Source organism: Orbicella franksi, chromosome 7 (assembly GCF_964199315.1).
Source record: "Orbicella franksi chromosome 7, jaOrbFran1.1, whole genome shotgun sequence".
In the NCBI taxonomy this organism is placed as follows: domain Eukaryota; kingdom Metazoa; phylum Cnidaria; class Anthozoa; order Scleractinia; family Merulinidae; genus Orbicella; species Orbicella franksi.
Window position 1 is genome coordinate 18,611,299 of NC_138151.1, and position 23,508 is coordinate 18,634,806.

The 23,508-nt window shown below is 38.0% G+C and overlaps 1 protein-coding gene across 1 annotated transcript; it reads left to right on the plus strand.

The window, feature by feature from the left end:
• The first annotated feature begins 31 nt into the window (after positions 1-31).
• Positions 32-22,910, plus strand: LOC145492331 (cystathionine beta-synthase-like protein). The gene is made up of 17 exons (XM_081471760.1): positions 32-1,304; positions 1,376-1,482; positions 1,589-1,723; positions 4,355-4,434; positions 4,596-4,665; positions 5,757-5,821; positions 7,486-7,555; positions 8,183-8,274; positions 13,089-13,166; positions 13,832-13,964; positions 15,341-15,446; positions 15,577-15,657; positions 17,102-17,197; positions 18,378-18,416; positions 19,218-19,326; positions 20,349-20,433; positions 20,764-22,910. Exons 1-17 carry the CDS (start codon positions 1,171-1,173, stop codon positions 20,889-20,891), a joined length of 1,608 nt encoding a protein of 535 aa, XP_081327886.1. The 5' UTR covers positions 32-1,170; the 3' UTR covers positions 20,892-22,910.
• The last annotated feature ends 598 nt before the right edge of the window (positions 22,911-23,508 follow it).

The window sequence follows — 23,508 nt, forward strand, 5'->3', positions numbered from 1 at the left end:
GCTTTGACCTGTTTGTTTTGCTTTTTGTTTCTATTAGTGTTCATTGATAAGCTTTGTTATGTTAGATCTATTTTGTGATTGTCACCATAAGTTTTAGGGTGTGTTCCTTTAGGATGATCCAGATCAGGTTAAAATTGATCCTAGATCACTTAAATCCTGGTGCATCTAAAGAACCCATGAATCCACTCTGGGCAAGAATTCGTTGGTTTCTTTGACATATATTGTGACTGGGTGATCTTAGATCATTGTAAGCACCCTTAATTTTACTTTCTAGCTTAATTTTACTTTGGGGGTGAAATTGGGGTGAGAGGCTAAAGAGCTAGAAGGATAGTAAAAACTATTCATACCTGACCTGTACGGACAACATTTGTTCCAATTTTTGAATAATATTTGTTACAAAATTATTGATGCAGCCCGACAAACACATGGCACATTAAAATGTGTTAGGCATGCTGTGTAAATAACTCTTTTACGCGATTATTGCATATTTCACAAGAAATGTTGCCCAACATTTTGCTGTTCTGGTGTTCGGTGATATTTTCCAGTTTTGGTAATTATCTGCTACTACTACAAATTGATAAAACAGACAAATAAAGAAATGAGCTTAAAATCAATTTTAATCAATAAATAACAAATGTCTAGACAGCTGCTGCCAACCCCTTAAAAAAAACAAAGTTTTGTAAATTTATTCATAACATAAGAAACATCTTGACATACAAATAAGGACAAAATATCTTGCTTTAGGTAAATATATCAGGATAAGAAATTAACTCGAGATTCGAAACTATTGAAAAAATTTCAAGATGAGTCCAAAACTGTGAAAAAATATCTTCAGTGTCTGTGCTGACAAATACAACTAATACACTTTATCTAGAAATTTATAAGAACAAATATCTTGAGAAATATTTTAAAAGAAGATGATTAAGACTGCAGGTAACTGATATATTATTTAGACAAAAGTATTTCGATTTAGACAATATACCGGAATACAAATTGAAAATTGTAGGGATGGCATTGCACAATTTGACATCATTCATACCAGCGGAATATTTCTTAACCAATCAAACGAGGTTACGTCACAGAATATTTATATAGTGCAAGACTTGTGTCTGAGTGTAGTTTGTCATTTGATCGAGTTTACTGACTATTAAACTTGGTTTGTTAAGTAAAATGTCACGGGAATTGAAACGATCGTCTTCTGTTGGAGATAAGCGTCAGTGGATTCGACCCGATTTACCGTCTAAATGTACTTGGCATATAGGATTGGATATCTCCGAGTCACCACACCAACACGCGAAGCCCTCGTAAGTGAACTGCGTTGAAAAAGTCGAGGTTTGCGGAAGGTTGAAATTTTAATATTTCTCTCGTTTACCAGGGTCTCTGAAAACAAAATTATACCAAATATCCTTCATCGTATTGGAAACACGCCATTAGTTCGCGTAAACAACATTGGGAAAAGCTGTGGTTTAAAATGTGAATTGTGTAAGTTGTCTTAGTTTTTATTTCAGTTTTTCTTGGACTGGCTATATGTTATTCACTGACCATTGCCTTTAATTCAATATGATACTATAATTTGGTCTACACTCAGTGGCGAAGTGCGAGTATTTCAACGCAGGAGGTTCAGTAAAGGACAGAATCGGCCTCAGGATGATTGAGGATGCGGAACGTGAAGGCAGGCTGAAGCCTGGAGACACTCTTATCGAACCAACATCAGGAAATACTGGTTAGTCAAAATCTTTTCGTCGTCTACATGTATCATCAGATTAAATCCAGGGACTTAAACGAGTATATAGTCCCTATATATATTTTTTTTACTTCTTTAAATCTGGATCGTTTTAAATGTCTACGGTTTAATATGTACGCTTAGTTACGTCGTTTCTGAAAAGCCTGACTCATTTCGTAGGCGTTTACGGAGGTGTGTCTGGCGTAAAAGCCATCCTATTGGATCCCGGGGGCAGGTAAGATGTACATGCAGGTATCCCACGGGATTTGTTGACTTCAGGGGCCCTGTAGCTTTGGTGCGTAGAGAGAGAGCCATGGATTTTGTAAAAATTGCGTCATTTCAGCCAGACGTGGTTGAGTTATTGAGCAGGTTTGTTTTGTTTCCAAATGAAGATCGTCTATTTCGGTAATTTACATTCACATTTCTGTTTCTCCTGCATGAATACATCTGCTTCAGAATGAATGGCCACTGTGATGAAGCTTGGTTTTGATTATAACCTTACGGATTAGTTAATATTTAGAAATGAGGAAAAGTATTAGTATAAAACATTTCTTTCAGGGGCTTCTGTCAGAAGCATATAGAACACACAATAAAGCATATAGAACATAGAATCCTCAAGTAGACCCTTTGGATAGAGACAGTGGCAGGTTTTTGTCTGCTTGTCCATCAGGTCAGTTCCAGGCTGACGTAATTTTTTTTTTGAAGGGGGGGGGGGGGGGGGGACAGAGAGAATTAAACTCCATTTACACGTGCTAAAAAATCAGCCCGGCACACCAAATTTTGGGCACCGTGCTGACAATTTTAAGGCACGGCACTCCCAATTTTTGACATGTAAACTTATCAGTCCCAAATGTAATGTGGCACCTGTGCCCAAAATTTTAGGGGTGGCGAGACTACCTCCCAGAGGTAGTCTCGGCACAGGTAAACGAGGCACCGTGCCAAAAAACTCATTTGTGTAAAAGCTCTCCGATGCCGTTCCAGGCCTTTTTGTTGTGATTTTTACCATAATGCACGCGCTCGCCTAAGAAAAACCGTCAGGAATAACCTGGACAGATGAAGCTACATAAGCTTTACTAGAGTTGTGGGCTTAGGAGTCCACTCAAATGTCACTCAAACACTCAAAGTCATCAAAAGAAACGCGAGGCGTTCAAAATGAATTAAAAACTCTCTCTTGTAACTCGAAAATTTTCATACCACTGTTTTTCATCAAACTCCGTGTCTGCCATGTCAAACCAGGCCTGATTACTCGGTCTCTTCCATAGGCTTCTTTCACGGAAGTGACAAGCCACGTGAGCCATCGCTGCAAACAACCATTTCTTCCTCCATCTTTTTTTTATTTTGCCAAGATGTCGATCAATTTCCTTGTTGAACCGAAGATGGCTCTTCCTGTTTCGATTTAAGTCACATTTTACTCTTAAGATCCGATGCAAGATGATGGCAAGCTGTTTATCGGCCATTTTCTGGGAGTAAAACAGATGGAGAGAAGAGGTGCCGATTAAGAATTGGAACCGTGCCCAGCTGGACAAAAACCTTTTAGTTTGGGTCGTGTAAATGGGTAGTGCCGTGCCAAAAGTTTGGCATGCTGTACCAAATTTTTAGCGCATGTAAATGGAGTTTTAATGTCAAAAGTTGTGCAAACCCTTGACTGCATGTCTTGAGTTTGCATAATTGTCTCAAATTCTCAGAACCACTTTTGCATTTAGATGGGGCTATGTTAACACAGAAAAAGTTCTCTCTTGCTTAAGTATTGACCAGGTAAGCTAGGGCTAAGCTGTGTCATGTTCAACTTGTCTGTGCTGTCCATTTGTGTGGAAATTAACCTGAGAATGGAACAGTACAAATTTTCAGCGTTATAAATAATAAACTAAGATGGGATGGGTATATACATGCATCAATTGGAGAGTATTTGAAAACCTTCTAGTGGAAAAGACTGTTCCATTTCGTTTCCTACCAAAAGTTAAATGATTGTACATTTCATCAAGGAGCATGGAATAGTATGAAATTTTTGTGCTGGGATTCTTTGAACATTTTGCTGAAAACTTGTTATATATTCATGTTATAGCGCAGACTCATGTCCCTACTCAGGTGACTCCTCAGCCAGACTTTGAATCACACAATTATCATCTTATTTTATGTTTACTTGTCAAGAGCTATAGAATTATCTTAGATTCTTTGATACATTTTAGCTAATGGGCTGCCTGTGAAGAGGCCTTCCAAGGGGGGTTCAGTCATGTCACATCCCATCATGTAGTGATGTTGCCTAACCAGCGCAAGCAAATGTCGCTGTTGTTTTTCTGCATGCAGTCATATGTCACTGTCACTACAAGATTGATTCTATAGAGTTTATTCTGTCAATGGAAAACCACACATTCAAGTTTCTGACATTTACAAACTTAAGAAGAGAACACAATTTCTAAATAGGCAAAGCAACCAATTAAAGGGCAGCAACAATAATTTTGACCTCTTTTCTAGTGCTTCTTGTGTTGCTGTCGAATTTTATCGGCGCATTTGATTTGCTTGTCGCTTATTCCCATGTCGCTGGTTTTCAGGGGTCATGTCGTTTGTCGCTTTTATCCCTTGGAAGGCCTCTGTATTTAGGGAAGTGTTAATTGATATTATTTTTGTTCAAAGGAATTGGTCTGGCATTAGCAGCAGCTGTGAAGGGTTACCGCTGTATTATTGTCATGCCGGAAAAGATGAGTAAAGAAAAGGTAATTATTTCTTTGAATACTTATCAGTGCTATTTTGATCTTATGTTATTTCCATTTGCCAGATCATTTTATGGACAGTTTTCAAGAAACACACACATGTAAAATGCCTGTACTTTGTTGAAAGTATTATTTTTCTGAAGACAGCTTGTTTCCCCTTTTAGGTGGATGTTCTTCGAGCTCTAGGAGCAGAGATTGTCCGTACGCCTACAGAGGCCAAGTTTGACTCCCCTGGTAGGGAAACTACTTTCAACTCTTATTTATGCAAATTAACAAATTTACTTCAGTTTTTTATGCATCTGTCCTCTTATTAATGATAAATTGCATCATAGCATTGTCGCCTGCGGCTCGTGGTTCCACAGTAAACTTTGACAATGTTATGATGAAATTTATCATCAATAAGAGGACAGACACATAAAAAACTGACATCAATTTGTTTTTTACAATAACAAGACCCCAAAGTGGTCAAATGCTGGGAATAAACGAGGGGAAAAGACGCCGTAAACTTGCTGTAAACAAAGATAAGTGAATTTTATTCAAAATGACGCAAACATTGTCAATGGCTTTTCTCACTTTTTGATTGGCTACTTAAAAAAGTCCATAAAATCTCATTGGTTAAAAAGTTGACAGTTTGACAGCTGAGAGTTGAACTTGAAAGCTTGCATAAATTAAAATTTTATCTGTTTGTTCTCTTATTGATGATAAAAATGAGCCAATCAGCACACGAGGAATTAGACAGTTATTGTAAAATATCTAGTCGAATCATGTTTATTAAAGGCACCTGTGGTCAAGTGTCAAGCGATACCATTGTTTGATAATTAAAGCACAGCAAGAAGGTTCAACTTACTGTAACATAACTCCCTTAAACAAAATGTCTATAACTTATTGCTCAAAGCTCAATGTTACTTACTTATCCTACACAGCCTTGGCCTGACTGCTTTACCCAATGAGAGACTGGCATATCTTCCAGCTTCTTCAACACCCTCCTCAGACAGGTGCTTTTGGCCTGACTCTCTAAGTTCTCCTCCCAGTTAGGGTCCATCTCACTTACATTACTTTTAGTATCCGTTCATTGGGCATCCTCGGCATATGACTGAGCCATTGTAACCTGTGTACTTAATCTATGCTTAAAGTTTAGTTTATTTATTTGGTATTACTTTTAAAAATTTTCCTTTGATACTCAACTTCCACCCCAAGTCGTAGAATGTCTAGTGACATATTATATCAGGTTGATAACTACTGAATAATAAGTACTAATAAGTCTACATGACACATTGTACCCAGCACTTAAACTAACAGCGGTACTGGTGGTTTTTTTTTATTAGAATCCCACATTGGTGTTGCCCAGCGACTGAATTGTGAGATCCCAAATTCTCTCATCTTGGATCAGGTAAGGCTGTGTGCTGTACACGAAGTTCTGCATTTCATGATAGTATGCATACCACGTAATTATAGCGGAGCTCCTGCGCGCCAAAGGCGCGTGAGCCTATACCTTTGAAAATTTGGTAACCCATCAATGTGAAAAATTTCAGTTGTCACGTGACTGTCCGTACGTACATCCATCCATCCATCCGTACACCAATACCTTGAAAACTAAGAGAGTAGCACCATTACCATAGCTACATCTTTGATTTTGGGCATCCACACTATTGTTAATTGACAGCTGTCACAACAAGCTATCCGCTGACCAGTATCGCATGACTATATCGCAGGCTCAGGTTTAGAGCTCATCGAGGTTGCATGTTTTTTTTAAGTTGACGGCTGACCAGTTTCTGGTTTAGTGATTGGATTGCGGGCTCAAGTCACGTTATTTCTCTGGGAGAAGGAAGGAGTACTGGCAAAGGGAAAATTTTGGCGCAAATTAACCCCTGGCGCGTTGGTGACTTTTCTGACATACTCCTTGTACAATCGTCTCTTGGAAAGTCCCTGATATATTGCATACGTTATTTCTACAGTCTTGGTTTGGCTTGTTGGGTATAGATTGTTAAAATTTAAACAGGAAAAAATAACAAAACCACACGCTGAACATTTGCATACTCACAATTGATCATTTTTTTAGTTTCTGTTCCGAGAAAAAATAATTCTCTTTTTCCTTTATCATCAGTTATTGCAATCAGGAGCTCCACTTTTAGGCTTGGCTAAATCTATATATTAAAACAAAATGGAAATTATAACACTTGCTGTTCTTAATTTGCAGGTATCATTAAAAGGATAATTGTAAAACAAGTAGGGGGGGAATGGTAAATGTGAGACTTTGTGAGAAGGCAAGACTAGTCTTTTCTTTGTGAGTCCCAGACATTTTAACTTTTCAAATTGCAAGACTGATATTTTGGTATTTTAAATGCGAGCACAATAAAGACATTCAGACGTCATTTTGATTTATGTATTAACCAAATAAACAAAACACTAAAACTTCGAGATTTTCCTCATGTTGCAAAAAATTGAGACTCTGAGACAGTTTTCTAAAAATATTAGGACTGTGACACACATTAATAAGCCACTTAAAAAAGGGCCGCAAGACCCATGAAATTTGGCAAAAATTTTGCAAGACCCATGATTTTTTGAAAAAGCTTTTAAGCCAATCTCCCTCCATATGTTGCCCTAAATCACCCAAACTCACAAATACATGCAGAACAAGAAATTTCAATGTATTATAATTCTTGCAGGGTTTGAGGGGAAATGGTACTTGAGCTCAAAGAAAAAAATGACACTGCATGGCGTGATCAAAATGCATGTACCAGAAGTATGCAAAAAAGAGTAAATTTTAATTAACTGATGCTGATTTTGCATTTTATCCATTTTGTATGAAATGAAATACTTTAAGCCCCCTGTTAAACCTCTATCAAACCCCTTCCCCCTAGCTAGGCCCCTGAGTGGCTTAATAGAAGATTTTTTACAATAGGTAGCTGAATTGATTGTTGAAACCTGCTCTGTTTGGTTGCTAATGCTTTATAATGTTTTAACAGGAAAAGAGTTAATTTAACTTGTTTGGACAACCAGGTTGTTTGTATTGTTAACAAATTAACGTATTTGAATTTTGTTTGTTCTTTTCAGTATCGAAATGCTGGCAACCCTTTGGCTCATTATGATGGCACAGGAGAGGAAATAGTTACACAATGTGATGGTAGGGGTGCCAATTTGATATGATCTCTCAATCCAAAATGCAGTCAAACTTGTATTTAAGCAGGGTGGGGACAAAACATGAGGTAGGCCATGGCCTACCCTGTGGCCTACCCTATGGGCTACCAGTGGTCAAAATTGTTAAAAAACATAAACAAAACATCAGTAAGAGTAGAATGAGTAAGGTGGCATAAAATTATATCCCTTGTGGTTTCTTGTATCCCTCTAATAGGTGTATACTAAAAAAGTCACTAGTAACTAACACTAACACTAACAGTCACTAACGCCGTTCATTGCATGTTTACACTAGCACTCCCCTATATGTTACAAAATGGCAGCTGGTATGGATCGTGGAGCCGCCATTTTGGATATTCTCAGCGACCATGTAAAATCAGCCCTTCCCCCACGGGGGGCGGGGGGGGGGGAAGGGCTGATAGGCCATGGCCTACCCCGCATTTTGTCCACACCCATTTAAGCAAACCCATGGGGAGAAAATAATATAATTGCTGGAAATTAAATTCCAGTCAAAAGCTAAAAACTTTGTGTCATTATTTTTTGAAACAATAAGCAAAAGCCAATTTTTAGCCAATTGATACAGCTGAAAATGTGTTTGTTCATGACTTGTTTTCAGGCAAAGTTGACATGGTGGTTCTTGGTGCTGGTACTGGTGGTACCATCACTGGAGTGGCAAGGAAGATCAAAGAGAAATGTCCAAATGTTAAGGTATACATTACTGGTATAAGGGAAAGTTATACAACAGGACATGATCAATTCCACTACTAAAATTATTGAGAACTATGCTTGCACTTAAGGTCTAGCTGAAAAAAAAAATCAGACCTGTCCTGTACTTCAAACAAGCTAGGTGCACTTTGGAAGGTTCATCCCTTCCTTGCATGAAAATAAACCCTTGTCATGCATGAACACAGTGTCATGGTCGCAATCTTGCAAACATCTGAAGATCTTGCTTCCATTGTATTGTTGAGTTCTATATCAATTGGCTGAATTTTGTGTCTTTTAAACAATTAGGGTCTGTCTTTTTTTCTTGCTTGAGGGAGGGGGGTGCTTGGGTATGATTTGGGTGGGTACAATGTATGTGCTGCCTGGGTTTCCAAATTTGGACCTTGTTTTAAAAAGAATTTGCATTCAAAATGATACCCCGCTCTAGAAATGGGTCAATTTTTAATGCCCAGTTCTATAAATTTAGTCACTTTCAATAGCCTGTTGTTTTGAAAAGTTATTTTCCTTATTTGGTTAACCTATACATCAAGATACAACAATGCCGCTTCTAAACAAATCAGCAACCTTATTGCTTCAATTTCAAACAGAGGATAAAGCCGTGATCAGCAATTTCTTTATTTACCGGCTTATAAAATTGTCTCGGAAACTTTTACTGAAACATTTGTCTGTGATGAGAAGTTCTGTTGTTATCGAATGTGTTATATCACATGATAACTCCCACGATAACTACCTCACGATAGCGTACCGTGCACAACACAGGGTGCAACATTTGGATTTGCTTGTTAAGGTATTTTTTATGCAAATTCTCTATGAATAATTTCAAATGTCTGCTGATAATTTGATGAGCTTTCGTACGTTCAAAATATTATACTCCATTCTAGGAAATGTGTCAAAAATGGTAGCGTCCTTCGCAGGTGCTCTTAATGGGCTCGTCAAGCAATCTTCCTCCCCCACAAACATCTGCTGAAACAAACAGCACATTTCTTACCCTTTGTTTGTAAAGATCAGTTGGAGATCACATGAAAATTTGGAGCCAATTGGCGTTGGCTCATTGTGTAATAAAAAGTTAATATTAGAGAGGTTAAGCATGACGTTTACGGCAAACGGCAAAAATGAAACGTTTGCCATCTCCGTTCAGCTGTGTGTACAGTAGAGTGAAGTTATTTGTATTTGCAATGAATTGTAAGAGATGTTATTCCATTTTTATGTGCTTTATTTATGGATTAGAAGAAAAGAACTCAAAAGCAGAAGTTACCTTTGTCGTTTGCCGTCTGCTGTTAACGTCATGCTTAACCTCTCTAATTAACTAAACAGTTTCCCCTGGGCGAGAACTACAATGTGAACTCTTTCATGTCATGTCAACGGCAACGCTCTCAAGTGAAATTTTTCTAATCCCATCCGAGTTCATACATTTATGAACACTTCTTTTTCATGCTGAAATACAGTGTAGTTTATCAAGTGCAATTTAAAGAGAATATCATAAATGTCTCACAACCTTGATGATTAAGGCCATATATTAGGGGTGGCGAATGGTCCTTCAAAACTCTGGGTCTCGTTAAATTTTAGTCAAATTTCACGGATCTTGTAGTCTCGTTTTTAGCAGTTATGTGCGTCTCAGAGTCTCGATTTTTCTACGAAGCTGTCTCTGAGTCTCGATTTTTTGCCAAGGCTAAGGGTTCCAAAGTCCCAATTCGTTCCTTTATCTGTTTTTATAAATGATGTCTTCTGGCTTCACTTGATATTGAATTTCAATGAAGCAACTTACAAATTTTCTGAGAAAAAGTTAATCCTAACTTCTCCTAAATTGTCTTAATTCCACAAAAAGGTACAAAACCTTCCGCAATGTCCGTTTTGGTGCCAGAAAAACAGTTTTTCTCTAGGATATCACAACGTAGTGTGTTATGATCAAATTTCCAGTTCCAGTCAGTTCCAAGAAGCTGGCTAAAGGCTGTATAAGCTCATTTTAGCTCTCAACTAAATCTGGGGCTCGAATTTGCGAGCTCGAGTCTGAACGCTTTGAAGTCTCAGTCTCTCAATCTAAAAAGTCAAAATGTCTCGGGTTCGCAGAGAAAAACGCTTGACTCACCATCTCGCAAAGACTCGCATTTACCATTTGCCCCTTATATTCTGGCATCTTGCAATCATATCTCAAGTTCCAAGAAGACATTCCGCAGGCTTCAGCATTTGAGAGGAATTAAAGATGATTTCCAGTCTGTACTGCACAGTCTCAGCACCCTAATGTTTATAACATCATAACGGCTTGCTCAATGGAATGTGAATCAATGTTGTTCATTACGAACCACATGCTTTATCTTTGAGGCCTTTCAATTTTTTTTTTCCAACAGCTTCATAGATTTTTACAGCTGTGAAGTTGTTTCATTAAGTGATATAAGAAAGAAGAAAGCCTAAAGCTTAAATAGCTTCGCATCCTCACTGGTGGTTGTTTTGAAACTTTGAATTTACTTCATGTACATGTTTTAAGTAGGTTTGATGTCTTACATGTAACAACACAAAAAATGCAAATAAACTCCTGAGAATGTGCAGTATGGACTGAAAATCATCTTTAATGAACACATACATAAATCTAACCTGGTTTTAATTTCCAGATAGTTATTCGTTGAAAGGCCACACTGGTATCCATTGAAGTCTCTTGCAAAGTCCACAGCCTTGATCGGGACACGTGCAACCAAAGGGAAAGGAATGTGCCCTTGGTTACAGCAGACGTTCGTGGGGGAGGAAGATTGCGTGATGAGCCCAAAGAATGTCTGCGTAGGAGGCTACAAAAATGGATACCCTGTTCTAGATCAGGAGTCCCAAAATCATGACCCTGTTGGGCAGCACATACCCATTTATATAATAACCCAAGTTATTCTTGCATTTTGATTGGTTCTTGCCTATGATCTAACAGAGGACAGACACACGATTGACGTCATCATTTCAAAGTTTTTCCCTCTGTGTTTTAAAATGGCGGAAAGTTTTGAGAATTCAGATAATATTTTACACGACCGGGCAAAAGATAAGGCACAAGAAAGTCTTGTCCAGGCGTTGAACAGGTACCAGAAGCATAGTCCAGCAGGAAGAAGAAAGATTAAAAGCCGTTTCTGTTTTAGAAAATGACTCGGAAAAAATACTCGAGCAGTCTCAGTCGGCAGTCGAGCGAGACTAAACCAAACACAAAATTGGTCTTAGTAAGCCGAGAACCATTGCTTTATCTCGAATTTAACAAACCCAATAAACAAAATGTTTATGAGTTTAATTTATTTAAAATATTGAACTTTTCTCAGTCTCAAAATAATTGTTGACACAGTGATTGTCTGGAATGAAACATCTAAACCACTTCTTAAAATCAGTGAAAATAAACACATAACCTTGCTTTCCGATGCGAATGTTCCGGTCCGTCTCAGGGCACAGCAGTGAGCAAAGTATAGCTCACTACAGCTCACGGCCAACTGTATCGCAGGTAAAAGGTGTCTCCAACACTACTTCACACTGATTTGAGAATCACCAACCACAGAGGACACAAATTTCCACCATCACTAACGTTCCTTTCATTCAAAACTCGAATCGAATGGCCTCCAGGTTGATTGCAACCACAAGTTTTCCAAGCGTAGTTTTTCAACTCCTGTTATATTCAAAGCAACATCCAAGCTTTTCGGCTCACAGGGCTGCTCTGATGACAAAACCTGACTTGACTTATCCAGCATTTTCTTTAAGATTTGTAGATTTCGCAGTTCAATTCTGCTTTCGCTGTAAGTTTTCATTCCACGAGAAGCGATGCTCGAGTCAAGTTTGATGGTGGCGTGATTTTCCTGGACCAATCAAAATTCTTTGCTACGCATAGCAGCCAATGAGATTGCTTCAATTTGTATAGACAATAGATTATGTCAAATGGTTTTTTTCATGTTCGCCAAAGTGGGCAAAGGCCGGCTTTCAAGTTATGTTGAAAGATTTTGAAATAAAAAAAGCTTTATCTGTAGTAGTTTGTTTCGTTGTTATATAAAACAAATGGATTCCACGTTGCCGTATGTCTGTTCAGTAATAGATCACAGAAGATGTGAAAATGTGGTAAGAACATCAGTGACACACTCAGCTATTGCCTCGTGTGCCACTTTTTTGTTCTTACCACATTTTGACGTCATCTGTGATCTATTACTGAACAGACGCATGGCAACATGGAATCTATTTGTTAAATAGTTATTGTAGGGGAGTCCCCCTAGGGGACTGGGAAGAACAGAGACCCTGGGAATGAGGCTGGGTTGAGGAGGCCAACCTGTTAATACAACCACATCATGATTCTTTAATCTATACCGTGTTTGGCCCAACAATAATTGTCATATTAACCCCTTGAGTGCCAGACCATTTGTGTACACTGTGCCATCCTATTTTCACTGAAAATGGGTGTCTAGTAAAAACTTCAAATGCCATAAGCTTTTTCACTAATAAACTATATACATCATTTACACAAAGATTTTTCTGAAAGGTAATAAGTGTCTCCTCAATGTGGTTAATTATTTCACTGAGGTGACATAATTTGATATCCATATGACGTCACAGCAATGGGAAATCAGCAGTCTCTCAAAAGAAAACCCTATGAATCTCAGGTGCCAATTAAAGTTGTTTGCAGTGTGCTGGGAGTTTGACTAAATCTCTTAAAATCATAACCTACTGAGTACGTCATATAGGTAATCAAGGGGTTAAAGGGTTAATCCACTTCACAATTTATTCCTAATAATTTGTTTGTCACCAGCATTTGATTAATGTACCCAGATTACTTGATTTATAATTAATCCTGCTCTTAGATTATAGGTGTTGACCCACATGGATCAATCTTGGCTGAACCAAAGGAACTGAATGACTGTGACAACCCAATATATCACGTAAGTTGCAATTGTACCTATCTTGATTTTCATTGTAAAACACAAGATGATTTAAATCATCAATATTTATTCTTTGAACACAAAAACCATTAAACATGCCAGAAAGTAGTTTTATTATTTTTGCGGTTTTTGTTTTACTCCTTTGCATGTTTTTTTTTGCTGCAGTTGTTGGTCTGCTACTGCATGGGCTTACTTTCAGTTGAAGAATTCCCAAAAAAGCATCATCAAGACCAAGGAGTAGCCAGTTGTAGTTGAGGGAAATTTCCCCATCCCTCTCCCCCTCCCTCAAGTTTTGCATTCAAATTTGTCATCATTTCTGTTTGTGTTTAAAGTTCAATAAACCCCATCACTCTGGTCTGGATATCATTGGAAAGATCTTTTCCTGTTGCAAAACTTATCAGAAATGGAACGAAGTCCAATGCTCATCATGGTCAGTTATAGGCAGCACAGCTAGAGTCAATGGGTTAATGAGCACTTAATTTTTTTTACAAGGTTATCAACTTTTTGTGGCATTGGAACATGAAAGTTTGCATTTAATAAACCTTTCACTAAATAGGTTGTCTTAATGTGAGCTATCAAGAGTTTTCACAAACTGATATTCAAATTTTCTCAACCTACGTGTAACTGTAAGCTTCATTTTATGTAGTAGTGACTTTTACTTTTAGGTTGAGGGTATTGGGTATGATTTTGTTCCAACTGTGTTGGACCGTGCTGTTGTTGACCAGTGGTACAAAGTTCGAGACAAGGAAGCTTTCACTTTTTCAAGACGACTTATAAAGGAGGAAGGACTGTTGTGTGGTATGTTTGCTGATAATTGGCATTAAGCAAATGTTATGTATTGGGTGCCTTTCATGCTCTGATCAGTAGGCTATCCCTTACCTGCAAATCTTAACAAGTGGATTATTTCATGGAGAGTCTGCAGTAACAGTATGACATTAGCACATGTGCTTGGCACATCTAGGATTGTAGCTAACAAGAGTAACCTTACTGGTTCACTGCTTTGCTTGTACACTACACTTGCCTAGATATTAAAGATCTGAGATACAATTTTTGTAAAAGAAATGCATTGAACAGCTTTTTTACCGGACCAAAACTTGGCAAGCACCTTGTCACCTAGTGTGTCATGTTGAAATGGACCATTATAAGTTTCCCAATGGGTGACTTTGGTTAAAGAGTTTCCATATAACAAAGTACATGATTGTATGAAGTTGAAAATTATACTGGTCATGCAGGAGTAATTTTTTGTTTTCCTCAACTTTGATTTCGTTAACTTTGGTGAATTCTCTGATTTCTGAAGTGGAAACATTCGAGCAGATGTAATAATTGTTTACCAAGAATACATACCTGTTCTGATTTTACTGTTGCTATGTGACTCCAGAATCAACCTGAGCCCTCACTGTCCATTTTCAAAGTCACAGGTGCTATCACTTCAAAAACAACTTTGGGTTGTTTGTCTAGATAAAAGGTAGTTTTTTTCTCAGAATTTAGACTAGAGAAAATTGAGGGCCACATTTGTCCTGGGTTATAAAACATTCAGAGAAACTGGCCTAACTGGCCACTAAGCAGTACTAGACATATTTTTAGCCCTGTTTTAACCCATTCATTAAGTTCAGTTAAACCAGCCATAACCTGAGCTGAACTACATGTACTTGTCTGTTCTGAGAGCTTGGGTATTTAACATATGGTCGGTATATATTATACCCAAGTTGCAGTTTGGTTTAAGCTTTTGGGGGTGGATAAATCTTTGTTATGTCAGCGTTTGCATTTTGCCGCAACTTTGCATAGGGATTGCACCATGCTATGTACTAAGGGGTTGACTTAAACCTTTTAAAGTGTTTTTTTGAACTAAGTAACATAATATGTGTTCAAGAAAATAACCATTTACCCACCATGGAAGAATTTTTTATTTGAACCCCCATTCCTCTGGAATTTCCAGTTCAGCTTCAGTTTCACCCTCACCCCCTCAGAATTTCTAATGACCTTCAAAGGGGGAAGGGACATGGTTATTTGCTGGAACTGTGCAATCCATAGAATTTTTAGCTCCTTCTGTGCAATACTGATGGAAAGAGTGTGGAAGGTGAATTTGAAGTGTGGAAGGTGATGAGTGATGTTGGGAAAATCAATATTTGATAGAATCTGACAAATTAATTGTGTTGTATTGTTTTTTTATCCAGGAGGTTCCAGTGGAAGTGCAATGGCAGCCGCAGTGCAGGCAGCACAGAAGCTGGGCGAGGGACAGAGGTGTATTGTCCTTCTCCCAGACTCGGTTCGGAACTACATGTAAGTAATGAAGAAATGTTTTGTTCAGTTTTCAACCATTACTGATGTTGATCAGTGGTAGAAAACTACCGTATTAGTCCAGAAATGTTATGTGTAGTTAATAAGTATTACTGATTCATGATATTTGCAGGACCAAATTCTTGAGTGATGACTGGATGGAAGCTAACGGTTTCCTTGAGAAAGAAAGAAATGATGACCACAACAAATTTTGGTATGCAGTTAGTTAGTACTGTAATGTGGACATCACATAAACTTCATACCACTGCAGATATGGGAAATGGGTTTTTAGACCTAACCATAGCAGGAGGCTAGTGACCATAGTAAAAGTTGCTGCCATTGAGTGCTACTTATATGCAGACATTGAGGCCTTTGGGAACAAATTCAATCTATGATTGCTTTTCTTTTACAACTGAAACTGAGGGGTTTTTTTACCTTTTACCATTCTATATTTGAGTTATTTATTTATTTATTTATTTAATTATTTATTTTGGGGGAGACAGAAGGGTCTGAACTTTCCTCTCCACACAGATTTTACTTCTGCTTTACGCCCCTTCCTCCCATTCTAAAGTAGCTCCCACATCTTAGTGCTGATTCCATAGCAAAATATTGCACACTGTCGCAAAACCTGTTTTCCCTATTTCTCCCAGTTCAGGTATCACCCACATAGCCATAGACTTTCTGCCCCCCCCCCCCGGGGGGGGGGGAGTCTCGTATAAAAAGGACGGGAGTGCTTGTCATACCTTTTAGGGGTTAGAGCGGCACCTCTTAGGGTGTTCAACCTCAAAAGGTCCACAGTGGGAGCTTTGCGGTACCTTTTAGGATATTGAGCCGAAAAAAATATGACAGGAGATAATTTGTTGTTTAGAATTGTTACCTCTTAGGGGTGAAAACATATCAAGCCACACCTACCAAACAGGATCTTGGTACCTCTTAGAGGTTCCTTTCAAAATTTCCGATGAGCACCCCTGTCCTTTTTATACGGAGTCCCCCTCCTGGGTTTCTGCCCCCTAACTCCTAGGTTTCCATATCCTGTCTCCATCTCCACATTCTTTCCACCCTGTGCCCTCACATCATATGTTATCTCTACTGTGTTAGATAACTGTTGGCAGGTGTTCAGGGTCGGCCCACTGGTGAGGTTGCCTTGATTACCTCTCATTGCTTGCATTTTTCTTCCCTAATAACTCCTTGTCACTGCACCTAGCAATAAGCAACCTGCATTTTCCACCTACCCTCTGGCATTCTTGGTTAAATTCGCATGATTGTTTTAATGAAAGTTTGGCAGCCCTGAACATGGTTGGAAAAATAATTTGGCCAACTCTCATTCAGTGTTTTAGCTGACTTTGAGCTAGGCATTGCTCAAATTGGCTGTCTTTGGATGCGGCTTGCCCTGACAATTGTTATGTTTTTCCATTAAAGAACATATTGAAGTTAACTACCCTGCACAGATGCCCAGCACTTACGTTTGGTTAAAATCGTAATTAAATTACTAGTTCATCACAAATTTTTAGTGGTAATCCATTCCACTGTTTGAATGTTAGAACCCTTGGATGAGTGTGGAGCCAAAACTGTTACCTCAGGCCTGAAGGCCTGAAGAAGAACTTGTCTTTTAAAATTGGATAACCTTGGAAAATAGTTTAATTCTGTATTGTGTTTAGGTGGTGGACAAAGAAGGTCTCTTCTCTGAACCTACCAACCCCTCTGACTGTGTTGCCATCCGTCACGTGCCAACAGTCGATTGACATCATGGACAGGTTTGATTTTAATCTTCCCCACATAAACCTTATCTCTGTAAATATAGAAAGTAATAAATAGATTTAGCCAAGCCTAAAAGCGGAGCTCCTGATTGCAATAACTAACCATAAAGGAAAAAGAGAATTATTTTTTCTTGGATCAGAAACTCAAAGAATGATTAATTGTGAAATTGTAGAAATTACGCGCGCAATATATCAGGGACTCTCCAAGAGACGATTGTGCAGAGAATGTCAGAAGAAAAGTCAACAATGGGCCAGGGGTTAATTTGCGCCAAAATTTTGCCTTTGCGAGTACTCCCTCCTTCTCCCCCTGAGAAATAACCTGACTTGAGCCCGCGATCCAATCGGAAAACCAGTAACTGGTCAGCAGTCAACTGCACAAAAACACGCAACCTCGATGTGCTCTAAACCTAAGACCGCGGATAGCTTGTTGTGACAGCTGTCAATTAACAATAGCGTGGATGCCCAAAATAAAAGATGTAGCTATGGTAATGGTGCCACTCTCTTAGTTTTCAAGGTATTGGCGTACGGACAGTCACGTGACAACCAACATTTTTCAGATGGATGTGTTACCAAATTTTCTAAGGTATGGGGCTCCGCTCGCACAGTTTCGGTCAACAGGAGCTCCGCTAATACATGAGTAAATGTTTTTTTCAATTTTAATTTGACTTTTCAGCATGGATATGTTCTGAAAGAGTATTGGCCACTATTAAAATGCCTTATTTTAAACATACCTAGAAAAACGTTTTTCGCAATTTTCCGAAGATTCCAAATTATAGCTTATAGATTATTATAGTTTCTCAAGGTCGTTTAATTTTCCCCTGAATTTTCCCGAAATTTTCGAGAACATCATGGGAAGATATACAGACAATACTTTTTCTATACTTTTCATCTCTGAATATTTGCTGTATGAATTGAGTGTGAGCAGTGCTGCAACTCGTTGTAAATCAACTCTTATATTGTCACGAGGAAAATATCAGATGTGATATGAATTAATCTCTGTGGTTTGATCAGTAAACTTATGGTGCAGTTGTTACACAGTCAAACTGTACAGATTTGCAAGGTTGATTTTTACATTGTAAAAATGATGATTTTCTCTTTTTCCAACTGATACTATATGTAAGGAAGTCATTTCGAGAGTTAAGTAAAAGCAAAACCTTTGTCTTGCTTTCCTTTGCAGGGAAGGTTTTGATCAGCTTCCAGTGGTCAATGAAGCAGGGTGAGTCTTTAGACTTGTCTAAAATCTCCTACGCAGGCGGTAAGGAGGAAATCCCGGGGCTCCCGACGGATTAAAAAAAAACAACCCCTAAAGGGCAATGAAAAGGTGCCTGAATCTCGTTTAGTGGGTGTGGCTAATTCGCTTTCATTTCTATTGTAGGTATCAATTCTAAAAAAGGGCAAAAATAACTGACGCTGACAATTCTTACTAATGAGAAGGACCTTCCCACCCCACCGTTATTTTTACAGGGAGTCCCCCAGGTAAATAATATGCCAATGCAATCTCTGTAAGTCCAAATTAAGTTAACTGGGAGTTGTCAGCGTTTCTCCAATTACACCAGGCTTCAGTTGTTTTCCAAAAAGAGTGAATCTGAACTTTCCTCTTGTTGGGTGCAGTCATATTCTGCAGCAGGGTGAATCTGTTACAAAGCTGTAAGAGAAATTGTCTCTGAATGTTATCTCATGTTACAAGAAAAGAGAAAGAAGTTATTAGTTTTAAAAGAAGCATTTGGGCGCGTCGGCGGGCAAGTGAAACACATAGCACTTGAAGTGAGCCAAATCCTAAAATGTGATTGGCTACCGGAGCCGGCAAGATAGCGCTATCTATTACCCGCTGTTTCCGTTAGAAGATGCTGTTCTGTGTGCCATATAATAAACCATTTAATGTTCGGTCAAGACGGCTGGATACACCTGGTTCAGTCGAGGTCCATTAACACGCAAGACCTTGGCCTATATCCAAACATGCCGATCCAACACTTGGTCAACAACCCATATTTTTGTATTTATTTTCCTTTTTTATGAGGCTTGTTATAGGAATGGTAACCCTGGGAAACATCATGTCCCAGATGTTAACTGGGAGAATTACTCCTGAGAGCCCAATTGCCAACTCTGTTTACAAGAACTTTAAGAAGGTCAGTCAATAACAAGCTTGGAATGGTACTTTATAATCCATCAAATATTTTCGCCCCCGCGCGATTGATTTAAACGCATCACATGATTGAATATGTCCCTGAGGAATATCCGAGTGATATTGCCCAGTTTTCAAAAGATCTCGCTTGTTGCGAAAAACTTTTGAAGGATCTCTTCGAACAGATAATTTCCGCGCTAATCATAAAAATGACAGTTTCCTCGATTGTGATTGGTTTAAAAAACTCCTGTTTTCCACTAATTAACTTGCCAAGTTGTTATCGGACAGTTTTTTATTGGACAGTTTGTTATCGAACAGTTCAATAAGCCAATCACATTCAAAGTTGTAGTTACGTGCGTGCGTGCGCGCGCGCTTGCTTTTGTGTTGCCTGTAGGAGGCGCGGTGGCCTTAGAATGTTTACATCTCCTTTGTAGGTATTTAGATGCAAATTTTCTCTTTTTTTCATAACTTGGCTATTCTTCTTTTCTCGGGAATTGTAATTTTTATGATTAATTGGTAATAAGACTTCGTGTTGTCCAATTCGGTTTGTAATCATTTGTTATCACTCTTATGATAACCGACCGAATTGGACTCCACTCAGTCCTATTACCATTACATATAATATCCAGATAATATCCGAGCATATTTTATTGTTTATTTATGTTTGTTATTAAAGCTACCTCGGCCTAATTGTATAAGAGCCTGCAAATGTAGTTACCTCTTCTAAACTTTTTGTTGTTGTAAAAGTTCATTACAAATCGTTATAGTTTTGCCATTGAGTAGCACTCATCTTGTCTGTACTATATCTTGTTTTCCCACGTTTGTTGTTATGTTAAATGATTGTTGGGTTGGTGATTGTGAGCTCTAGAATAGAACCTTATTTGGTAACATCAACATGGAGATAATGTTTTATTAATAGTTGACGTTAAAACAACTCTTTTCAGATCCCGGTGAATGCGCAACAAGAAATAATGTAGTTTTAAATTTCTGAATTATTTGGTTCATGTTTGTATTTTTGTGTTCTAGGTGACACTAGACTCCAGTCTCGGGCGGCTTTCTCGTATTCTTGATCATGATCATTATGCTGTTGTTGTCCACAGACAGAGACTCTGTAAGTTCATGTGCTAATTTGTTGGTGAAGTAAAAGTAAGCTAAAGATTGTGCATGCCAGGTATGCATGAAACCACTACCACTTAACTATCACATCCTAGGTTAGTGTGAGGGGATGCAGAATACGACGACGCCTTGCTTGAAGATCATTAAAACCGAAATTTAGCAATTCGCAAACCATATTCCTTGGTCGCTGAGTTGAGAAAGTCACATGCATCCAAGGAAATTTACTAGGAATGTTTTGGATAGGTGTAAAATCTTTGTGTTGAGCTGAATATCCTTCTATTCTATAATTGTGTTCATTTAGTAAGCCGTGTAGCTGATTTTTCAGATACCGACAAAGGAAAGTTGGATGAGAAAGAAATGATATTTGGGATTGTGACGCGTATTGATCTGTTGAACTTCATTACTATGAATCAAAACGAGCGAACAGTGCAAAACGGAGACGACTTACATTAACAAGAAGGACGAATCTGCAGAGTGAAAAGATGTTTACGTTTACGGTGATACTGGCGCAGAAATTTTGCTGATATGCTATTGTTCTCACTGTGTTCAGTGGCTCTAATAACAGTCGACAGGTCGTCACATGGGTTCCTTAGCTTTCCTTGCACTCGTATACCTTAAAGCTGTAAAAGTTTGGATTCTTCTACCTTAACGCCTTTCGTCGACAATATACTGTATGTCAAGGTATATTTTCGTAACGTTCTCTAAAGTCGATTAACTCTTGTGTGTGTAGTACAGCGTAAACTTGTATATTTCAGTCTCGTTGAACCCAGAGGCTGCGGTCTTTTTGGTTAACACCAAGAATTGGGACGTTCGGTCACGTGCCTTTGACCGAAAACGCGCGGCCTCCGGGACGAAATTATATACATTTGTGAACGCTGACGTCTGTTACCCAGAGATAACCAGGCATTCTTGTTTGTTAGTTATTTGTGCGTTTGTATCTCCGTTTATTGCGATCGTGTGGACAGGTGTACGTACGACTGGTGTGCACGAAAAATTTGGTATGATTTTACAGACCTTAAACGTATACTCTAACGTTAGTGTGAACATAGCAGACATTTTTTCGTGATACGATTTGTAATGAATATATTTTTGTATTTGGCACCAGTAGTAAGTAAGTAAGTAAGTAAGTAAGTAAGTAAGTAAGTAAGTAAGTAAGTAAGTAAGTAAGTAAGTAAGTAAGTAAGTAAGTAAGTAAGTAAGTAAGTAAGTAAGTAACTAAGTAACTAAGTAAGTAAGTAAGTAAAGGACAACTCGCCTAGCTCAAAAATAGTTTACAACTGCTTCAGTAACTGAGAGTGAAAGGCTTTGACAACTAGGTTGACAAAACTGAAAAGAAAATCACTGAGCACATAGTTGAATTTGTTTAAGATGGATCCGTCTATATATTCGATGACGTCATAAACTAGAAAAACATATTTATACCTCTAGGTCTGTAACATCAAATGGCAGGCTCAGATTCATTAACTGTCGCTGCAGAAATGTAATATGCTACTAAAATGGCATGCTCGCTTCTTAGTACATTACCTGCAAAAAATTTCGGACGATTTTAATTTCGGACAAAAAAAGTTCAGTACAGTATAAAAGTTTCAATGAGCGCTAAAGTTCTTAGTTTACTTTATGGAGCGAACTCTAGTCGAGACACGGCTTGATAGCAGATGTGTTATTTTCTGGTCAGTGAAAACTTTCAGGGTGCAGTAAACTATCATTTTCATAGCTGATGTTTCAGTCTAATTCGTGTTTTTACTTAAGCTGTTTCAACAAAGCGTCCGAATTTTTTGTCTGAAATTTGTCCGAAATGAGATTAAAAGTATCCAAAAATTAAACGTCCGAAATGAAAAGTTGGAAATTTTTTTAAGTAATGTACTAGACAACGTGGCAGTTTTCCGTATTGATAAATAACGTCCAGGAATATTATACTTTGCAGGGCTACTTCGAAAACGTCTAGTTTGACTAATAGTTCGACTACATACACTGACATAGTATGCATTGGTTTGAAAGTTATTTATTGTACTATCTCTATGTGCTGTGCAGGAGTTCCCATGGAACATTTCTGGTTACTTGTTACAGTTGTGGAATTTGAAATCAATTTAGGCATGTTACTCAGTTTCACTGATAGCATGGATGAAAGCAGAAAGTTTTACTTAAAACATCGTCAACGAAAAGTTGCAATTATTAAAAGAATGTTCGCTATTATTTCGTATATTTATACTAATGAATGTAAAAGTATCTCAATGTAATCAGGGTCTGCCTCAGGTAATAATAGACCTTGAAGTTGAAATGAAGTTGAAATTTGCCGATTTTAACTTAGTTGCTCCCTCCAAGTCACGTGCCCAATTTGTATTATAATGTAGAAGAAACATGATTGACGGCTATGATCTTCTTCTTTAAGTTTCCTATTAACCTACAACAGAGGCCTTGTATCCACGACCCATGTTTTTTTTTATCAACGCAAATAAAAAGTTTAACCACTCACTTAAGTGTCAGCCTCTCAAGTGCAGGTTTTCCTTATGAAATTCGTCTCCACGGAAGCCAAAAATTCAACATTGTTGCCGCCATTTTGAACAGTATTCAGCAGCCAGGCTGTGTTTTCGTTACGCCATTCCATCCAAGAAATTTAGTCCATATAGCTTCCGACAAGCCTCTTAACTACCACCCTAGGTTATGGCTGCTCTTGTGCCCTGATATACATACATACATACATACATACATACATACATACATACATACATACATACATACATACATACATACATACATACATACATACATACATACATACATACATACATACATACATACATACATACATACATACATACATACATACATACATACATACATACATACATACATACATACATACATACATACATACATACATACATACATACATACATACATACATACATACATACATACATACATACATACATACATACATACATACATACATACATACATACATACATACATACATACATACATACATACATACATACATACATACATACATACATACATACATACATACATACATACATACATACATACATACATACATACATACATA